We start from the raw sequence: 20,711 nt of genomic DNA on the forward strand, positions 1-20,711 counted from the left end.
AAGGTATTATAAAATATTCACAAAAATGTGAGGGGTGTGCTAACTTTTGTGAGTTACTGTATATACACTTACCGGACACTTTATTAGGTACACCTTTCTAGTTACGGGTTGGACCTTCTTATGCCTTCAAAACTGCCTTAATTATTTGTGGCATGGATAAAACAAGTGTTGGAAACATTCCTCAGACTTTTTGGTTCATTTTGACATGACATGATGGCATCACGCAGTTGCCGCAGAATTGTCAGCTGCACATCCATTATGCAAATCTCCAATTCCACCACATCCCAAAGGTGCTCTATTGGGATGAGATCCGGTGACTGTGGAGGCCATTGGAGTACAGTGAGCTCATTGTCATGTTCAAGAAACCAGTGGTGAGATGATTTGAGCTTTGTGCCATGGTGCATTATCCTGCTAGAAGTATCCATCAGAAGATGGGTACACTGTAGTCATAAAGTGATGGACATGATCATGAGCACATGAGACATGAGTCCGAGACTCCTCAGACCAAGCAACATTCTTCCAATCTTCTGTTGTCCAACTTTGCTGAGCCTTTGCAAATTGTAGCTGCGGTTTCATGTTCTTAGCTAACAGGAGTGGTACCCGGTGTGGTATTTTGCTTCTGTAGCCCATCTGCTTCAAGTTTCGTTGCGTTGTGCATTCAAAGATGGTATTCTGCATGCCTTGGTTTTATCGAGTAGTTATCTGAGTTACTGTTGCCTTTCTATCATCTCAAACAAGTCTGCCCATTCTCCTTTGACATCAACAGGCATTTTTGTCCACACAACTGCCGCTCGCTGGATATTTTCTCCTTTTTTTTTCGACCATTCTCTAAACCCCAGGGATGATTCTGCGTAAAAAAATCCCAGTATAGCAGCAATTTTTTAAATACTCAGACAAACAACCATGCAACTGTCAAAGTCAATTAAATCCCCTTTCTGCCCCATTCTGATGCTTCAGCAAGTTGTCTTCTCTACGTCTAGATGCCTAAATGCATTGAGTTGCTGCCATGTGATTGACTGATTAACAATTTGTGTTACCATGCAACTGAAGAGGTATACCTAATAAAGTGGCTGGTGAGTGTATATAATCAGCGTATTGCATTTGTTATCTTAAGTAACAACACAGTTATTGCTGAATAAATGCACCCATGACTGAAATTTGCTCTGGTGTACAGGTGTGAGAGCTGAATGGGGCAAAAAGACGAATTTTGTATGTTTGTCCTCGTTTAGTGGATCATTGTATTCATTAATTTGTTTGTACCCCTTTAACGTTTCTCTCTTTCCCTTCAGAATGCCTCTCGTAGCACGTTGCATTGAGCCGCGCTATTTGTGTCGAGAGAAGATTCCCACTGTCCGCAGTGAACTGGAATGTATGACCAACATCACGCTGTCCAATGTCATCAGGCAGCTGGGAAGTTTGAGTAAGTGACAACTCGGGGAAAGAAGGGGCAAAATCATTTTTCAAGGAGCAGTGCTTAACTGGTACACTTAAAGCTGTGTAGAGTTGATGGTTATTAGAAATGCACTACTATACAGTTAAATACAATGCTGTGAAACATTGATGAATAATGGAAGTTGTCTGTCTCAAATGCTTGAAATACTAACTGTGGCATGTTGACCACCACAGAAAACAGTACCCGTCTTGACTGCAGCAATCAATCAAAAATTGGTCGATACCCAGTAATGTAGCGTTGTAAACTTCCTTGAACCTCTTTTTAAGAATTTGCCAACAAAGAGTTCTTATATTGGGAAACTTAAAGCTCAGCTCCAGACTTAGGAACCCCAACCTCCCCTTACATCACCACCAAAACAAAAAAAAAAAACACTGCACTTTTCTAGGTGTTTTTGGTTGTGTTGTATCACAGGTCCACTTCGGCCTCATTTGCTCTGTCAGTGGGTGAATCTTAAATGCTGTAGAGTGCAGCACTTGCATAATAACGCTCTGTGCAGCATTCTCCTGTGAATCCAGGGTATGGGGGGGTGGCACGTCGCAGAACCTTGATGCCCGGGGCTCACAGGAAATGGGTTGAATGATGCTTTACATGAGGGGTGCTAAACGTTTTGAAGAGCAAGAGCATGGGCCACTTAAGTGATTTGGGGACTGGTCACGGACCACAATGAAACGAAATGTGTTACGAATTTCAAATTTTTTATATTTTAAATGGCATAATGAAGACTTTTAACAACATTCAGTATCATTATTTTGCATGGTAACAATGCCAATTGGATGTTTATCCACTTGGACGCCTCTCCCCGTGTCTCTGTGTTAGGAAAGAAAACAAAAAGATTGGGGGAGCTAACCGCAATATCGGCTTGTGTTTGACAGTTGCTGGGATTATGGAGGACTAGCAATCATTCAGTAGAGCGGCATGCACTCGAAGGCTGCTGTGCAGGTCACTGGCCACATCAGATGGCTGTAAGTGCATTACAGATGGATGAATGTGTATAAATATGTAAGACATACCTAGTAGTGATCATATCACAACACAGCCTAAAGAATGCAAATAATCAGGGTTTTTTTTTTTTTTTGTAATGTGCCCATTTTCAGTTACTTTCAGAGCCCACAAGGACCACCAGTGGTCAATATGGCCATTAAAGTAGTACTGAAGGCAAAATCAAAAAGGGCATATACAGTGCCTTGAAAAAGTATTCATACCCCTTGAAATTTTCCTCATTTTGTCATGTTACAACTAGGGATGCGCATCTTCACTGGTCTCGCAATTCGATTTGATTACGATTATCCTGTTAACAATTCAATTCGATTCCACGATGCATCACAATTAATGCCCATGGTTTTTATCCACAAATCCAAGCAGTCAGAAGAACTACATTTTTTTTCTATTCATATGCTCTTAGCGCAATATCATTTGGGGAGGGTAATTCTCACAACCATCTCAAAAGAGGGCTACAAGTTTATTCACTTTCAGTTCATTACAGAGAACTAACAGAAAGGCTTCTTCGCTGTAAGAGCTGTGAAAATGTGGATGGAATGGGATGAGTGACAAAGGGATGGTGGTGTGGGGGAATGGGATCAGTGTCAGAGGGATGGTGGTATTAGGGGGGATTGATTGAATCGGTGACAGAGGTATGGTTGTGAGGAGGGGATGGGATCAGTGGCGGGGGTGGATAAGTTGGAGAGAGATGATGGTAAGGGGGGGGGGGGGGAAATCGGTGGCAGAAGGATGGCAGTGGGGGTATGGAATCGGTTACAGAGGGATGGGGGGGGGGTGGAATCAGTGGCAGAGGGATGGGATCAGTGGCAGAGGAATGGTGGTGAAGGGATAGGATCAGTGACACTGGCACTCGCCAGCTTTCGGGTGAAGTCATTGGCGATCGATTTGGCCGACTCTCAGCATCAATGCAGAATCACGAATGTCTGAATCCTGATGTATCGATGCTGTGATTATATTCAACACCCCTAGTTAAAACCAAAAACATAAATGCATTTTATTGGGATTGTATGTGATAGACCAACACAAAGTGGCACACAATTGTGAAGTGGAAATAAAATGATTAATGGTTTCCAAAATTTCTTGCAAAAAAATATCTGAAAAGCATGGTGTGCATTTGTATTCAGCCCCCATCCCTCTTATACCCTTAGCTAAAATTATGGTGGAACCAAGTGCCTTCAGAAGTGACCTAGTTTGTAATCTAATCTCAGTATCAATACAGCTGTTCTGTGAAGCCCTCAGGTTTCTTAGAGAGCCTTAGTGAACAATTGGCAGCATGAAGGACGAGGAACGCATCAAGACAGGTCAGGGATAAAGCTGTTTAAAGCAGGGTTAGGTTATAAAAAAAAAAATCCCAATCTTTGAGCATCTCACAGAGTACTGTTCAATCCATCATCCAAAAATGGCAAGAGTATGGCACAACTGCAAATCTACCAAGACATGGCCGTCCACCTAAACTGACAGGCCAGGCAAGGAAAGCATTAATCACAGAAGCATCCAAGGGGACCATGGTAACTTTGGAGGAGCTGCAGAGATCCACATCTCAGGTGGGAGAATCTGTCCACAGGACAACTGTTAGTGGTGCATTCCACAAATCTGGCCTTTTATGGAAGAGTGGCAATAAAAAAAGCCATTATTTAAAGAAAGCCATAAGAAGTCCTCTTTGCAGTTTGCAAGAAGCCATTTGGGGGACACGACAAACATGTGGAAGAAGGTACACTGGTCAGGTAAAATCATAAGTGAACTTTTTGGCCTAAAAACAAAGCGCTATGTGTTGCGGAAACTAACACTGAACGTCACCCTAAACACCATCCCCATTGTTAAACATGGTGGTGGCTGCATCATGTTCTGGGGATGCTTTTCTTCATCAGGGATAGGGAAGCTGGTTAGAGTTGATGGGCAGATGGATGGAGCCAAATACAGAGCAATCTTAGAAGAAAACCTATTGGAGTCTGTAAAAGACTTGAGACTGGGGCGGAGGTTCACCTTCCAGCGGGACAAGCATCCTAAACATACAGCCAAAGCTACAATGGAATGGTTTAGATCAGGGCGGCCCTCCAGCTTTTGCAAGCTGGTAGAGACATACCCAAAAAGACTTGCAGCTGTAATTGCAGCGAAAGGTGGTTCTACAAAGTATTGACTCAGGGAGGCTGAATACAAATGCACACCACACTTTTCAGATATTTATTTGTAAAAAAAAAAAAAAAAAAATTAAAACAATTTATAATTTTCCTTCCACTTCACAATTGTGTGCCACTTTGTGTTGGTCTATCACAAAAAATCCCAATGAAATACATTTTACATTTTTGGTAGTAACATGGAAAAATGTGAAAAATTTCAAGGGGTGTGAATACTTCTTCAAGGCATTGTATGATATAGCCTGCCACTATCATTAACCACTTAAGACCCGGACCAATTGTCAGCCTAAGGACCAGAGGTCTTTTTACAATTTCACACTGCACTGCTTTAACTGGTAATTGCGTGATCATGCAATGTTGTACCCAAATGAAATTTGCGTCCTTTTCTTCCCACAAATAGAGCTTTCTTTTGATGGTATTTGATTGCCTCTGCGATTTTTATTTTTTAAGATATAAATGGAAAAACTACTTTTTGTTATAAGAAAAATCAAACTCAATTTTAGTCATACATTTAGGCCAAAATGTATTCAGCCACATGTCTTTAGTAAAAAAAAAATGTCAATAAGCTGAGTTGCTGAGAGGCATGTTGAGCCCATTGAATATTTTGTTGTTTTGTCAGAAGTGATTGAATAATGACAAATGAAAAATGTTTACACAAAGTTGTCACTAAATGATATATTGCTCACACATGCCATAATTATATGTGGAATTGCACCCCAAAATATATTCTGCTGCTTCTGAGTACGGGGATACCACATGTGTGGGACTTTTTGGGAGCCTAGCCGCGTACAGCACCCCGAAAACCAGTCACCGCCTTCAGGATATCTAAGGGTGCAAATTTTTGATTTCACTCCACACTACCTATCATAGTTTCAAAGGCCATAAAATGCCAAAATAGCACAAAACCCCCCCAAATGACCCCATTTTGGAAAGTAGACACCCCAAGCTATTTGCTGAGAGGCATGTTGAGTCCATGGAATATTCTATATTTTGCCACAAGTAGCGGAAATATTACAAACTTTTTTTTTTTTTTTTGCACAAAGTTGTCACTAAATTATATATTGGTCACACATGCTATAGGCATATGTGAAATTATACCCCAAAATACATTCTGCTGCTTCTCCTGAGTACGGGGATACCACATGTGTGGGACTTTTTGGGAGCCTAGCCGCGTATGGGACCCCAAAAACCAAACACCGCCTTCAGGATTTCGAAGGGCATTCATTTTTTATTTCACTGAGCCTGAATCTGACAGATGAGTGACTTCCTCTTCACTATCTGTCATGCTCAGAAACGTGTAGGCCTCTTCACTAGGGTACCTTCGCTTTGCCATTTTGGGCTCTAAATTTAGTGGTACACTAGTGAGATTCACAGGTAAAAAAGCACCTAGACAAAAAAACTGTTAGTGATCGCAGGGATCAGGCCTGACTCTGTGAACGCTGCAGTTATGTGTTTAGTGTTTTGTAAGTGACAGTGATCGATCGATACTGCACTTGGCTGGGCTGGGCTGGGCGGAGGGGCAAAACGCAGGTGCTAGCAGGTATCTGGACTGATCCCGCTAACAATGCGTTTTTTGGAACCCTAAACTGCTGGGGACGCTAGTATAGATCTGATCAGATATTGATCTGTTCAGATACTATACCACTACGGGAGGTGTATGCTTTGCGCTTGGGTGTTAGCGGTACTGTCACTAACTTAGCACTGCCTGGGGCGACACAGACCCTATCTAACCCTAAAACCTAATTGATATCACCCGCCGGGTGATCAGGGGGTTAAACCTTTATTGGGTAATAAATGGCGGGTGCCCTGATGCTATAAAAAGCAAACTAACTAACTAACCAGCATCACCCGTAACACTTATACTGGGATCACTGGTGAACGGGTTATCTAGGGGCAATCGGGGGGTTAAAAACTTTATTAGGCAGTATATGGGGGTACCTGACGCTATATAAAAACCTGACGGGGAACCTAAATAACCAAATAACTAACTGGCTAACCAGTGTCACCCGTGACACTTATACGGTGATCACTGGTGAAAGGGTTAACTCTAGGGGCAATCAGGGGGTTAAAACCTTTATTAGGTTGTATATGGGGTTACCTAACACTATAAAAACCTGGCGGTGAACCTAAAAAATAACTAGCTACCTAGCGGCAACAGTGACACTAATGAAGCGATCAGAAAAACGATCGCTTAGTGACACTAGCAAAAGGGGGTGAAAGGGTTACCTGGGGGGCAATCAAGGGGTTAAACCTTTATTAGGAGGGGACATAGGGCTACCCTGGACCTAACACTAACTGCCCTGACACTTTTTACAGTCACAACTGACACTAAATGCAGTGATCAGTAAATCGGTAAATAAATGATCACTGCAATCAGTGACACTTTGACTGGGGGGGGGGGGGGGCAGGGGGTGACTGGGGTGAAAAGTGTGCTTATGTGTACCTACGTGTCAGTGTAGTGTTGGTGCACTTACTATGATGACATCACTTCCTCCTGCCTGTGTTTACACTACACGTGCAGGGGAAGCTTCTCATTCGCCAGGAGCGATCGCAAGGGAATGACCAGAAACCAACGGCCATCCCCTCATCCCGGATCGATCCTGAATCGAAACGGACCGCCGCAGCCAGCAGGAGGGTGTCCGATTGGAAGGCAGGCACGTACGGGTACGTGCTTGTGCCTGTCGTGCCATTGTGCCGACGTATTATTACATGCAGCGCTCCTTAACTGGTTAAAAAAGTTGTTTTCTGTGCCCTCTTTTTTTTTTTTTACTTTTTTTTTTTTTTTTAATCTGTTGATCCTGCTGTTATTTTTCAACTTTGTTTTAACAGACCAAGCTGTGTAGTAAAAGTTGAAGTTAAAGGTTGAGGCTAGCCAAATATCACTGACTGGGTAATCGCAATGGTCAGCTTTTAGTTATTAGAACCATTAAACCTTTATTTGGAAAAGAAAAGTGTTTCTAATGGCAGTGTTGCTGTCCAGGGGTGTTTGTTGCTCCTCCATAGACAGAGGAGCTACCATAAGCATGTTATCTTGTTAGGGATGCTAAAACCACGGCTAAACAATCCACTCCTTGCCACCCATGTAAATAAGGTCTAAGACCATAAGTGTGTTATTGGCTATATCACCAGGTGAAAATTAAGGAACGTAAAAACTAAAACCTGTTGCCGCCTCAACATTGAAGGATTGGCAAGCAGCGGTAATTTACAGTTTGTTTTTGGGTTTAGATACACTTTAAGTCAATAAATCTGTAGTAGTAGTATTTTCCCATTTTTTAGTTGTATAGCCATATAGCGTGTTTAATTTTTTGTATGTGCACTTTAAAATTAACTTAGGCCCCTTTCACACATGCAGATGAAATACGGACATACATGCATCCCTATGGGATAGCAGGTGTCTGCGGATGAACATCCGCAGACACCCGCTATTGTCCACCTCCACTATTTGTCCGATTCTGCAGACGGAGGAAAATCCTATTTTTCTATATGTCTGCAGAGCGGATCGGATGAACACGGACAGACGGTCCGTGCTCATCCGATCCCCATAGAGGAGAGTGGAGAGCTGACAGGGCGGTCATTGCACAGTGTGCGGAGACCGCCCTGTCCACCGCCGGCTCAGCGAGGACAACGGAGCGATCCCCGCTGAGCGAGCGGATCATCACGGGGCGGATCATTACTGACCCGCCATGTGTGAAAGGGGCCTTAAGGGCTAAATCCACCTTTTGCAAGAAATTAATAAACATCCATATATTTTCAGTTGCAATGCTTTTTTATTGTAGTTTTATCAATAAAAATAAAAGAAGTACAAAAGTACAATTGACCGTCAACTAGTCGCAAGTTCAGGCAAATATTTTGTAACAGAAAGAGATCAGAGTTCTATTTAGGGAACTAAAGTTGAAGTCCATCAAAACTTGAGCTAGCAGACCCAGAGAGTCCACCTCTAATACCCATTAGGACTCCAAGAAATTGTCCGTATACAGTAAAGAACCTTAAAACAACCATTTGTGGATCGTGGAGTTTCTCCAAATATGCAAGGAACAAGGGAAAATAAAGGAAAGTGGGGAGAAAAGAAAGGCAAAGGTAAAGCACCCTCACCAAACCCAGTAGAGATGTTTCTAATTCAGCCTGTAGCACCTGTCAAATTTTGGATCCAAGGGTGCCGCATTTTTTTTCAAACAAATGCATCTTATGTAAGCACTGAAAAATATTCCTTGATCCATGATCCAAGATACCTTGATCTTTAATAATTCAAGCTGGACCATGGATGATTTCCACAGCTATAAAAACAAATGTTAACACTCTTCTTGTGGGTTTCGGGGGTCCCCCCCACTGGACGGCCGAGTAATGGCTGTTGCAGGGATTTAATAAGGTTGACTCTAGTAAGAGTTTTGTCCATATAGGGCAGCTTGATGTCCAGAGAAGAGAGCATATCGTAAACCTTAGATATGCGAACCAAGTGTTTGTCAATGCATTTGCATAAATACTTCATAAGAGTGGTAGAAGAGAGATCGGCTATCCATTTTAGAGAGGTAAGGAAATGAGCAATTTTTCATATCTTGAAAAAATTGCATTGACAATACACCTTGGTGATCATAGAAGTCTACACTATGCGTAAGAGACCTTTACTTGCCAACCATAAAAAAATCTAGGGAGCTAGGCCCGGGTGAAGTCAGGGTTATTAAGTAATTTAGCCATCCCATAAGTCAAGGGAGAAAGAAAGGGTGTCGCAGAGTATCATAGATCTGTCTTTGACCTGTTGCCACAGTAAATGGCTGACTGGTCTCATAGGGAGGACTGAGGATTCCAGCTGCATCCATTTGGGTCATTGTGCCTGGAATCTAATTAGTTGAGCTAATTGTGTGACTTGGAGGTACTTGACCAAATCTGGAACCCCCCCCTCTTATTTTGGGGGTATAAAGTGTATGTCTGTTCACATTAGGCCTTTCTTCCCTCCGGACAATGGTTCTTTTGAAACCTATTGAGATCCAACATGTTTATGGCTACTGACAGGGGTCTAAATACAGTCATGCTCAAAAGTTTGCATACCCTGGTAGAAATGGTGATATGCCTGACTGATCGTGCCAAAAAAATGTCTTTTAATTAAGGATACTGATCATATGAAGCAATTTATCGCATAGTTGTTTAGCTCCCTTTTAAATCATGATGATAACGGAAATCACCCAAATGGTTCTCAACAAAAGTTTACATACCCTGGAATGTTTGGTCTTGGTCAGACACACAGTGGTGACACACACGGGTTAAAATGACAATTAAAGGGTAAGTTGCCACATCTGTGGCTCTTTAAATTGCAATTAGTGTCTGTGTATAAATAGTCAATGAGTTTGTTAGCTCTCACATGGATGCACTGAGCAGGTTAGAACTGCATAATAAAGTAATGGAACCTTATAAAGATGGAAAAGGACATAAAAAGATATCCAAAACCTTGACTATGCCAGACAGTAATGTTCAATCATTTATTAAGAAGTGGAAAACTCGGGGATCTCTGCATTCCATACCAAGGTCAGGTAGACCAATAAAGATCGCAGCCACAACTGCCAGAAGAATTGTTTGAGATGCAAAGAAAACCCCACAGGTAACCTCAGGAAAAATACAGGCTGCTCTGAAAAAAGACAGTGTGGTTGTTTCAAGGAGCACGATAAAATGATACTTGAACAAAAATTAGCTGCATGGTCGAGCTGACAGAAAGAAGCCTTTACTGCGCCAGTGCCACATAAAAGTCCAGTTACAATATGCCGGACAGAACATTACAGTGTACCAGAAGCTTTGAGACATGTCAATCTGGAATAGGGTCTCAACTATAAGCGTTATGCTTGGAGAGGGGTCAACAAGGCCTATAGCAACAACAATACCATCCCCACTGTGAAGTATGTTGGTGGCTCAATGATGTTTTGGGGGTATGTGAGCTCTAAAGGCATGGGGAATCGATGATGAATGCAGCATGTTATCACAAAATCCTGGCAGACAATTTGCATTCTTCTGTGTGAAAGCCACACATGGGACGCTCTTGGACTTTCCAGCACGACAATGACCCTAAGCACAAGGCCCAGTTGACCCTACAGTGGTCACAGCAGAAAAAGGCAAAGGTTCTGAAGTGACCATTGCTGTCTCCTGACCATCATATCATCAAGCCACTCTGGGGAGATCTCAAATGTCCAGTTCATGCAAGACAACCAAAGACTTTGATTAACCATGGCATTTTGGCAAGACCAATGGGCAGCTGTATCACTTGCAAGAATTCGGGATCTCATAGACCACTGTTACAAAAGACTGCACGCTTTCATTGATGCTAAAGGGGACAATACACAGTATTAAGAACTAAGAGTATGCAGACTTTGAACAGGGGTCATTTAATTTGTTTACTTGTTGCCATGTTTTTTGTTTTATGATTGTGCCATTCTGTTATGACCTACAGTTCAATACGAATCCCATAAGAAATAAAATAAATGTGTTTTGCCTGTTGACTTGTGTTTTCTTTAAAAATAGTACATACTGTATATTACCAATTCTCCAAGAGTATGCAAACTTTTGAGCACAACAGTAAGTACAATATCCGTGGCAAGATTTTTCCTTTTAGGTGAGTGTAATCAACAATGGAGGATTCGTTGCCCACCTCTTAAGATCTTCTGCAAGTTTTTTGTAAAGTAGGGAATAATTGTTGTGATACAGAGTTTGACGAGAGGGAGTAAGATTTAAGCAAAGATATGGCAGGACGTCAATTTGCCATTTGAATTGGAACGAGTTTTGAAGGGCCTGAACAGTATGATCTTCCAGGGAAATACTCAGTGCTTGTGATTTTATTGACCATGAAACCAGAAATGGATAAGAAAAAGGTTGCAGGTCGGTATAAAGATTAGGGATGGATATAATCGGAGAGGAGAATAGCATTAGTATATCGCCTGCGAACAGGGCGCATTTATGTTCTCAGTGCCCACATGGGATGCCTGGTATATCAATGTTATACCAGAGTCTGATAGCTATAGGCTTGAATGCTAAAATTAGTAATATATGGGGATAAAAGGCAGCCCCGATGAGTGCCTTTGAATATAGTGATACGTTGAGAGCTGTAGACCTTCACCAAAAGGTTAGCTGTGGAAGCAATATAGAGCATATGTAATAAAGTCAGAAATTTAGGCCCAAACCCATCCTTTTTCAAAGTGTTAAAGATATTCCCAGGACAGGGAATTAAAGACCTTATGTAGATCAAGGGATAAGAGCATGCCTCATCTTTGTCCCTGTTTGTTCCAGTCAGAATGGCTCACAGAGATAATGTAGATCAGGCAGAAAGTCTGGTCAGAGGCATGTACATATATATTTTCATTAAAAAAAACTGCATTTATAATTTTTTTTGCAAATGAGCCTGTGAAGCATTGCAACTGCAATCAGTCAGTCACAGGTGCAATGCCAGCCTTTTGCAGGCTCTTTCTCCAGCTCTAAGGCTGGCCATACATACATGGTCGAATTTGGAAAGAATTTTCTTTTGAAAATCTGAAAATTTTGTGCATTTTGTGATCCGATGGTGCCACCATTGCTTTTGAAATTCGGCCAACCAAGCCTTTAATTTCACCTCATGTTGCTACAGAAAAGAATTTTGTGGCTGGGAATTTTCTTTTCTTGCACATGTGCATTTCTATTTCAATTACATTTCATTCTCCCATAATTGATTAGAAAATCATTGTTTTTCAACAAAAATTTCCACATGTCCAATTACTCACATTTGATTGCCACACGAAAATTGCCTGTTGCTGCAGCCCAATAACGGTACAAAATACGAACTAAAATTCTTTGATAAGATTTTCAAAATAATTTTTTTTTTTTCAAAAATCAACCCATGTATGGCCTGCCTAAGTCTATACCGAGGTAGACTTTCAGCTGGTGAGCTAGAGGAAGTGTCAATAGTCTTGCAATGTGGTGATCCCTGCACTTATATTCCATTCCATCTGCCGTGGTGACAGACTTGGCTTGGCTAGTTTATTCATTTATAGATCTTGGAAATGAATGGCATGGCAGTGCAAGCTGAGCCCTGTCAAGTATAAATCTAACAGCTGCTGTAGGAGGAAGAACCCCTGCACGCTGTCAGAGGGGTGGCTGTTTTGGGGTGGGGGTTCCACTTTGTAACATGGTAAATGTTACACCCCCTGACTATGGATATGACATGGTCTTAAAGCTGTATTAGACCCAAAACCAAAAATGTAATGTATTGCAGTTTACCAACAATTAGCTATGGTGGCATCTGGCCAGTACCCTATCTCCTGTATTAGAGTGCTCCCACTGTGGATGAAGGAGCACAGGGGCACCTTTTTGGACTGCAGCATTATCAGTCTTGGAAGAAGTGCAGGGAGCAGTCTGCCGATTGCAGGCTCCTGGGGCAGATGGAATACCCACTGAATTTTATTATCCTCCTTGTCTCAGGTCCCCCGTCAGTGCCCCTGGGTCCCTCCTCCCTGTGGAGTGCCCCCATAGCAAGCCACTTGCTATGGGGGCACTTGTGTGTAATCGCTCCCGAGCTGGCCCTATGTGTCCATAAGGCACACAAAGCATGGCTCAACCCCACCCCCACTCCCTCTCCACTGGCTGTGATTGATAGCAATGGCTCCCGCTGCTGTCTCTAAGCCATTGAGGAGTGAGAGAACTGAGAGAGCCTCTGCTCTTGTGCACATCACTGGATCGAGATCGGGCTCAAGTAAGGATAAAGGGGGGGGGGGGGCGGGATTACCTTCTTGTATAGAATGCACAAAGGTAAAAAAAAAGCCTGTCTTTACAACTACTCAAAGTTGCGATAAAGAATTCCAATATCCTACATTTTCCATAAGCAATGCTTTGAAAGCCCCTACATGCTTCTACTTTACAGCTAACCATGATTATTGGCTCTAGAATTATTTCTCTCACTCATGCGTATGTGGCAGGATGTAATGTGTAATGCAAGCAATGTTTTCATATTTGGGCACCATTGCCCTGAGATCTTTGCGTCTAGGCTAGACCAGTTAACAGATATTTACTGGCCTCCCTTCCCTCCACCTAGCGGCGCCTGCCATGGGGGTCCCAGGCTTGCAGGTGGGACAGCGGAGCCCAGAATGTAATGCAGGGGGCGGAGGGAAGAGCAGATAACGTGATTGGGTGGTTGTACAGCTGGCGGATCCCTTCCATAAGGAAGATGACAGTCTGCTTGTGGAGTGTACATACACTTCAGTAGATGTTGCTGTAAAGTTGAACTAACCCAACAACTTGACTGTTTCTGAAAGCGGTTACATTTAGGACATGCCATGAATGAGAACTGTCACAAGAGTTTGTGCTCTTAACTGAACTGTAAATGGTGGGATTCGTAACAGATCACATGTGTAGCACCATAGCAACTGCAGATCAAACAGAGGCCAAGATGGCAGTTTCCTTGGCTCCAAAGGATAGGGGGGTTTAGTTCCGCTTTAACATTAGTAAGCAATTACTGCATAGTTGCGTCAGTTATTTATCTTTTTTTAGTTTTAATGTATTTCTTTTTGTGTTCTAATCTGCAATGCTGAAGTCATGGTGACAGTGAGAGTTTTGTGTGAGCTGTGGAGTTATAGGATTGTGTAACTGACCTGAGTGAGTTAGTAAGCTAGCCAGTCTTTCTGTGTAGTGAAGTGAGTTGCTGCAAATTTCATTAGGTCACTCAATCCCTCATTGCTTTTTAATTGCTTGAAATGGTTCTTTCTGCAGACCAGATGCTGAGGAAGGATCTGAGGGTTGCAAGAGCCTTCCAAGACATCCAATAGTTTTTTTTTTAAATTTTAAAATATCCCCTTAGCCATAGTTTGTCTCAGTAACTATTACTAGAATATTGCAGTTTTTATATTTATTGCACAGTATAATATGTTTACATAATGTGATCTCACATAAATGTAGTCTTCCAATGGAAGCCCTGCAATATATGCTAGCCTTTTGATGCTCATAACATACAGTTTTGTATGGAGCTCCAGGGAAAATATTTTCCTGGCTTTGGATAAAGTACAGAAGAGCCTCCTTCTTGCTGGTTCTCTTAAGAAGAGTCTTTTTTTTTTTTTTTTTTTTTTTTGTCCTAATTGTCATCTTAAGGACTGAGTGGGGGGAATTTATTTGTATTTTTTTTTTTTTTTTTACATATTTTATGTTTCCAAATCATTTATGTCATGTTATTCTGTTTATTTATCATTATTTCCAGGCCGTTATGCAGAAGACATCTTTGGAGAGCTGTTTACGGAAGCAAGCCTGTTTGCTCAGCGTGTGGGAACACTGGGTGAGAGAGTGGAAAAGCTACAGGTCAAAGTGACCCAGCTTGATCCTAAAGAGGAGGAGGGTAAGTTGTTTGGAAAGATACCCATTTTACGAAAAAAATGCTTGTTCGCTTTTATTATTTGATAGTAACATTATAATGCCATATGTGATTTGTGGTATGATACAGAAACATTTATTGACAGTGCTTAGAAATCTACTTGTTATGTTTTCATCAGTCACTTAATTGTATTTTTTGCTTTATTTCTAGTTTCTCTACAGGGCATAAACATGAGAAAAGCATTTCACAGTAACACCCTGCAAGATCAACAACTGTTTGTACGTGATTCTCTTTCGGTTCCTGTCTGTGAAACATATGCTACCTGTAACATGCCACCACCACTCAACATCCTTTCCCCATACAGGTAATAATGCTTTTTGCTATATGTGTACTTTATGGCTGTGCAAGTCTTATGACCTTGTTTAAAAAAAATCTTGTTTCCTGCCTCTTACAGGGACGATGGCAGGGAAGCCTTGAAGTTTTACACAGACCCATCCTACTTCTTTGACCTGTGGAAAGAAAAGATGTTGCAGGACACAAAGGATATCATGAAAGAAAAGCGCAAACATAGGGTAAGAAGCAGAATGCTGCAAGAGATAAGACTGCTTAGATTTATCATCTTATTTCTTATCCAGCTGAAATACTTTTAAAGGATAACTTTACCCAAGAGTAAATAGGAGAAGGAGGGGGTTACTGGGGAAGGTATGACAGTAGCATTTATCGCTGCACCTTTATCCCCTGTTCACATCGGTGAAACTTCAAATCAGTGCAACGAAGTTGTTCCTGCACTATTTCTGCCGATTTCAGGTACAACTTGCATAGACATCTGTGCATGAATTGGCACAGATGTCAACCAAGTCGCACCGGAAGTTGCACTAACATGCGGCTTTGAAATCGTGCGATTACAAATAAAGTAACACTTGAAAGTCTGATTCGGTGTGAACAGGGGCTTAGGCTCTGTTGCAGAGATCTTTGATGTAGCTTGCTAAGTAAAGTGATTGTTTCCCCAACTCGGTGGACAGGCTGGTGGGAAACACCTGTGGTGAATACTTTCCTCTATGAAAAGGAGACATTGCCATCCATTCACATAGATTTTTCAATTTGCTTGAAAATCTTTGAGACAGTGAGCACGTTTGCTATTTATAGTGCTGCTTATGACCCACTAGAGAAACGCTACATGATTATATTTTTCTTTGTCCTGAAAGTGGAGGGCCACCCTGAAAAAAAAATACATTCAAAATTTGAAAAAAATCAGAAAAAAAAAATTAAAAAAAATATATATTTTTTTTAACTTACCAGAAATGCCTGTTGCTAGGCACATCATCCTAATCTGCCTCTTCCTCCTCCGCGGAGATCTTCTTTCTTCTCTCCTCCGTGCGGCGTCTTCTGGGTAATGGGTCGCACTGTGTTCTGGGAACTGTGTGTCCCAGAACACAGCGCGCCCCATTCACAAAGCACTGTGCAACTCGCGCATGCACAGTAGGAAACGGGCAGTGAAGCCGCAATGCTCCACTGCCTGTTTCCCTTAGATAGAATGGTGGCGCCGGGACCCGAGAGCCGAGGGACAGGTTGGCCTCGGGCGGCCGACATCGCAGGCGCCCTGGACAGGTAAGTGTGCTTATTAAGTCAGCAGCAACAGTGTTTGCAGCTGCTGACTTTTAATTATTTTATTTTTTTAAACCGGCCGTCCTCTTTAACATAGTTATAGATGTTTTCAATTTTACATTTCTTTAATTAGCAAACCCTGTACCTTTTTAAAAGTTTGATGTTTCATAAAACATTTCTTAATTGTACATTGAGGGGCACAGGATGCATCCACGTACATAAGGTTATGCAGCTGTCTTTATAAAGATTGGAAACTAGAAAACAATGCTTTAAAAACATCCCAGTATAACCCCTTCCACTCCTATCAGGCCTAGTTTGTTTGTGTCTTTAGTAAAACCGACATCTTCTCTACTCTGAGAGAAGCAAATAGTTTCTTAAATTTTTCTGCCTCTTTATCAAGACATTTTTTCTTTTTAAAAGATTGCTGCAGAACCACTGGGGATCATTTTGCAGCTTCCAGATGGGCTGTTTCTCAGCATAGCCTTGCAGCCTCTATCTAGACCCCACTGTGTGGAAGATGTTGAGCCAGTCTTTAATGTGTTTTCTGACCACTGGACTCTGCGTTAGATGCTTTCCTAGAGGACCTTGATGTAAAGTGGGAGTTGGCCACAATGTGCTTTAAAGATTCAGGGCTACAGTGCACCTGTCTTGTGAAGCCCTGTCCCTGAAACTCCTTAGGGAGTATGCTCAACTGGAGAGTGAAGTCTCTTTGGATGAGGCATGTCCCCTAAATCCTGCCTAAATTTTTCCATGTGCTTGGTGGCCCACTGCTGCAGTAAATTAGGGCTCTGCTCTTTTTGGAGCCTAGGTGTGGTTGGAGTGCTCCTCACGTCCCCTAAAGGGGGTAACTTGAAAGTACTGGTTGTGTCTCTTTTGGTTGTACGCCGGCAATGGGAGGAGGCCCGGCACCATTTTGAATTTGGCACCATTTTCCAGGCTCCACTGAGTCTTAGTCTCATTCACATTCGGAATATTGCACAAACGTTCATTATTTTCTGGAGCATACTGTCTTCTCAGCTAGTCTCTGGACCCTGCCTTCTCTTCTGCCTTATCCTCAGAATGTGTATTGGGCTCCCTGCTGCTGCCAGTGACAAGGTAACAAACAACATTAACATTTCTTTTTCATACATCCCAGGACACAGAACAGGCTATAAATCATGACCTGTAAATTAAGCCCACTCTCCACTAGGGAAATGTACATAACACTTTATTGCAAACCAGGGTAAAACATCACAAGTGCAGTCCACTTCCGCATTTCTGCATGCAAAGAAACGCAGAAGCTTATAGCTAATTGCATAACACCTCCACCCTCATTCTTTACATACTATTAAAGCAATACCAGTGTGTAAATTTTTAAGAGCTAGATGAGTCTTGTTTTGCAAGAAAACAATATTTTCAGAGCCGGACTTTAAAGCGGTAGTAAACCACAGAGTAAAGTCAAAATGTGCTAGCATGTACCACATATAAGCACATTATGACAGACTTACCTGTGAAACAAATCCCTCCAGCAGTGCCCTGTCACCGCTAACAGAGAATCCATCTTCATATGGTCTTCCTTTCAGATTTGCAGGCTCTGTCCATTTGAATGGCCAAGTCGCAATGACGTCACTCCTGCGCATTGAGGTTTTCATTTTTCACTTGCAGCTTTCAGAGTTTGTAAAAGACCCCCTCAAACCATATTTCTCTTTCCTTCATTGACAGACACAGCTCCTTTAAATCTTGACCGTAGGGTTATCACGCCACCTTCGTCAGAGGACTAGGCAGAACATGTAAAAACAGCAGAACTGCATAGCTCCGCCCAGGGGTTGGTCTCTGGCTATACCCCCTTAGCCTGCTTCCTGGAGCTCAGTTTTTTTTCTGCCCACACCAGATGTGGATCTCTTGGCTTCTTGGCTCAATCAAAAGGTGCAGAGGTTTGTGTCCAGGACAAGAGACCCCTGGGCAGACGCGTCAGGTGTGTTAGTGGCTCCATGGGAGCAGTGCCAGCTGATTTATGCCTTTCCTCCACTCAAACTGTTACCACGTCTGCTATGCAGAGTTGTGGCCGAGGGGATTTCAGTCATACTGATTGCCCCAGATTGGCCTCAACGTCCTTGTTACGCCGACCTAGTACGCCTGGTGGCGGTTGCTCCTTGGTGGTTGCCGATGCGAGCAGACCTCCTATCGCAAGGTCCGATACTCCATCCTGCTTTACCATTGCTGATTTTAATGACGTGGCTGTTCAAAGCCAGTTGCTAAAGGACTGAGGTCTGTTGGACTTGGTAATTTCCACTATGCCGAGGGTGCGGAAATCTTCTTCTCTGAAGACTTATCATCGTACGTGGAAGGCCTACATCTCCATGTGTGAGGAGATGGGGTGGCGTCCGCGCACTTATTCGGTTTCCAGGATCCTATTGTTTTTACAGTGAGGTGGGGATCAGAAACTTGCCTTAAGCACCATCAAGGGACAGATATCAGCCTTGGCTGTCTTTCCAATGCCCCTTAGCATCTCACGCATTGGTAAGCACCTTTGTGCAAGGGGTTTGGCATGTAGTCCCTCCAGTTCGACCACCCTGGTGCTCTCAGCCCTTCAGAAATCGCAGTTCGAGAAAATCAGGGAAATACCCTTGTTTCCCAGAAAGTTGTCTTTTTTTAGTGGCTATTACATATGCCAGGTGGGTTTCTAAGTTGGCGGCCTTGTCTTCAAGTCGTCCTATCTGGTTATCCACAAAAATAAAGCGATGCTATGTCCGTGACCCTCTTTTCTTCCAAAGGTGGTTTTGGCTTTTCATCTTAATGAGGACATTGTATTACCATCTCTTTGTTCTAAGCTGGCACATCCTAAAGAAGTTGCCTTACATTCCCTGGACATGGTCCAGGCTCTGAGGGTATATCTGTCTGCTACGGCTCCCTTCCGGAAGTGGGACTCTGTTTGTTTGTTTCGGTGACCGGTCTGAAAAAAGGTTTAGCGGTCTTGTCGACCACCATTTCCCAGTGGATCCGACAGATTGTGGTCCAGGCTTACGCCTTGAAGGGGCAGGTGCCCCCCTTTCCTGTCACGACCCATTCCACCAGAATTGGGACCTCCTGGGCTTTCCGACATAAAGCGTCTGTTTCCCAGGTGTGTAAGGTGGCAACTTGGTCGCCTGTTCACACTTTTACAAAATTCTACAAAGTTGATGTAAGCGCATGTTCGGATGCTTGCTTTGGCTGCAAAGTTTTGCAGGCGGCTGTGTAAAGGTTGCAATTTACACCTTATTTATTTTTTAAGAAAAGTTAAAATTTTGTTGTAAACACATTTTTGATGCATATGTTGGCCGCAAGTTCTGGTGCGGCCTTTTCAGATGGCAACTCCTCCGTTGGTTGTGGGTGATGTTATGTTTTGCTGTTTCCACCCCTCGTTTTGACACTGCTTGGGGACATCCCCACGGTCAATATTTAAAGGAGCTGAGCTGCAGAAGGCCTCATTTACATGGGGTGTACTAAAGCATACACACAGGTAGGGCCGTGTTTACCTGCATGGGGGATGCACAGGTGTTCTGTGCATCCATGTGCAGGAAGTCCTATTTGTGTCAGTTGGGACATAGCGGCTGCAAGAATCTGACATCTGTGTAGGTGCATGACCCCAAACACAGACCGAGTGAATTCAGGGACAAGTACCCACATGGATGTCAAGTTGGGAACAGTGGCTGTGTCCAAGCAGCTGCTGCAACACAATTGATATGGATGGGACTGCCTGCACAGGAATACATGGAACACCTATGCATTCCCGTGCAGCTGCTATGTGGGCACTAGTTGTGGGGGGGACATTTTGGCAACTAGAGACAGGTAAGTGTGGGGGGGGGGGAGAGCAGAGAAGGAGTGGCAGATGGTGGGAGGATGGGTCACATTTTATATTAAGTGTGCGAAAATATTCCTCACAGATGGGACTTTACCGGACCATGAACAAAAATGATTTTTGTAAAAATGTATTTAAATGTTGATGTTGAACAATACATTGTAAATGATACATTGTATACATGATAAAAAATAGGCACATGGTGAAATAGGACAAGATGCAACCAAATGGAATGACCCAATTCCACTGTCAGAGTGACAGAGAAAATCCAAAGCATTTCAATTGATAGAGTCAAAGTCTTCTTCAGGACCAACGGGTTGAAGAATTCCGGATATGTGTAATTAATGTGTTGTATATTTCAACCAAGAGAGATCCAAGCTCAAAAAGAAAAAGGAGATC

At 42.7% G+C, this 20,711-nt stretch overlaps 1 protein-coding gene across 1 annotated transcript in view; it reads left to right on the top strand.

The window, feature by feature from the left end:
- Positions 1 to 20,711, top strand: part of WASF2 (WASP family member 2) — an 83,614-nt gene that overhangs the window by 37,675 nt on the left and 25,228 nt on the right. The window contains exons 2-5 of the mRNA XM_077481017.1: positions 1,290 to 1,420; positions 14,780 to 14,914; positions 15,101 to 15,254; positions 15,345 to 15,462. Of these exons, the coding sequence (XP_077337143.1) occupies positions 1,291 to 1,420; positions 14,780 to 14,914; positions 15,101 to 15,254; positions 15,345 to 15,462 (537 nt within the window). The 5' untranslated portion in view covers position 1,290. The remainder of the gene's footprint in view (positions 1 to 1,289; positions 1,421 to 14,779; positions 14,915 to 15,100; positions 15,255 to 15,344; positions 15,463 to 20,711) is intronic.

Source organism: Lithobates pipiens, unplaced genomic scaffold (genome assembly GCF_037356315.1).
Source record: "Lithobates pipiens isolate NorthernLeopardFrog02 unplaced genomic scaffold, aLitPip1_a1.2 Scaffold_16, whole genome shotgun sequence".
NCBI lineage: Eukaryota > Metazoa > Chordata > Amphibia > Anura > Ranidae > Lithobates > Lithobates pipiens.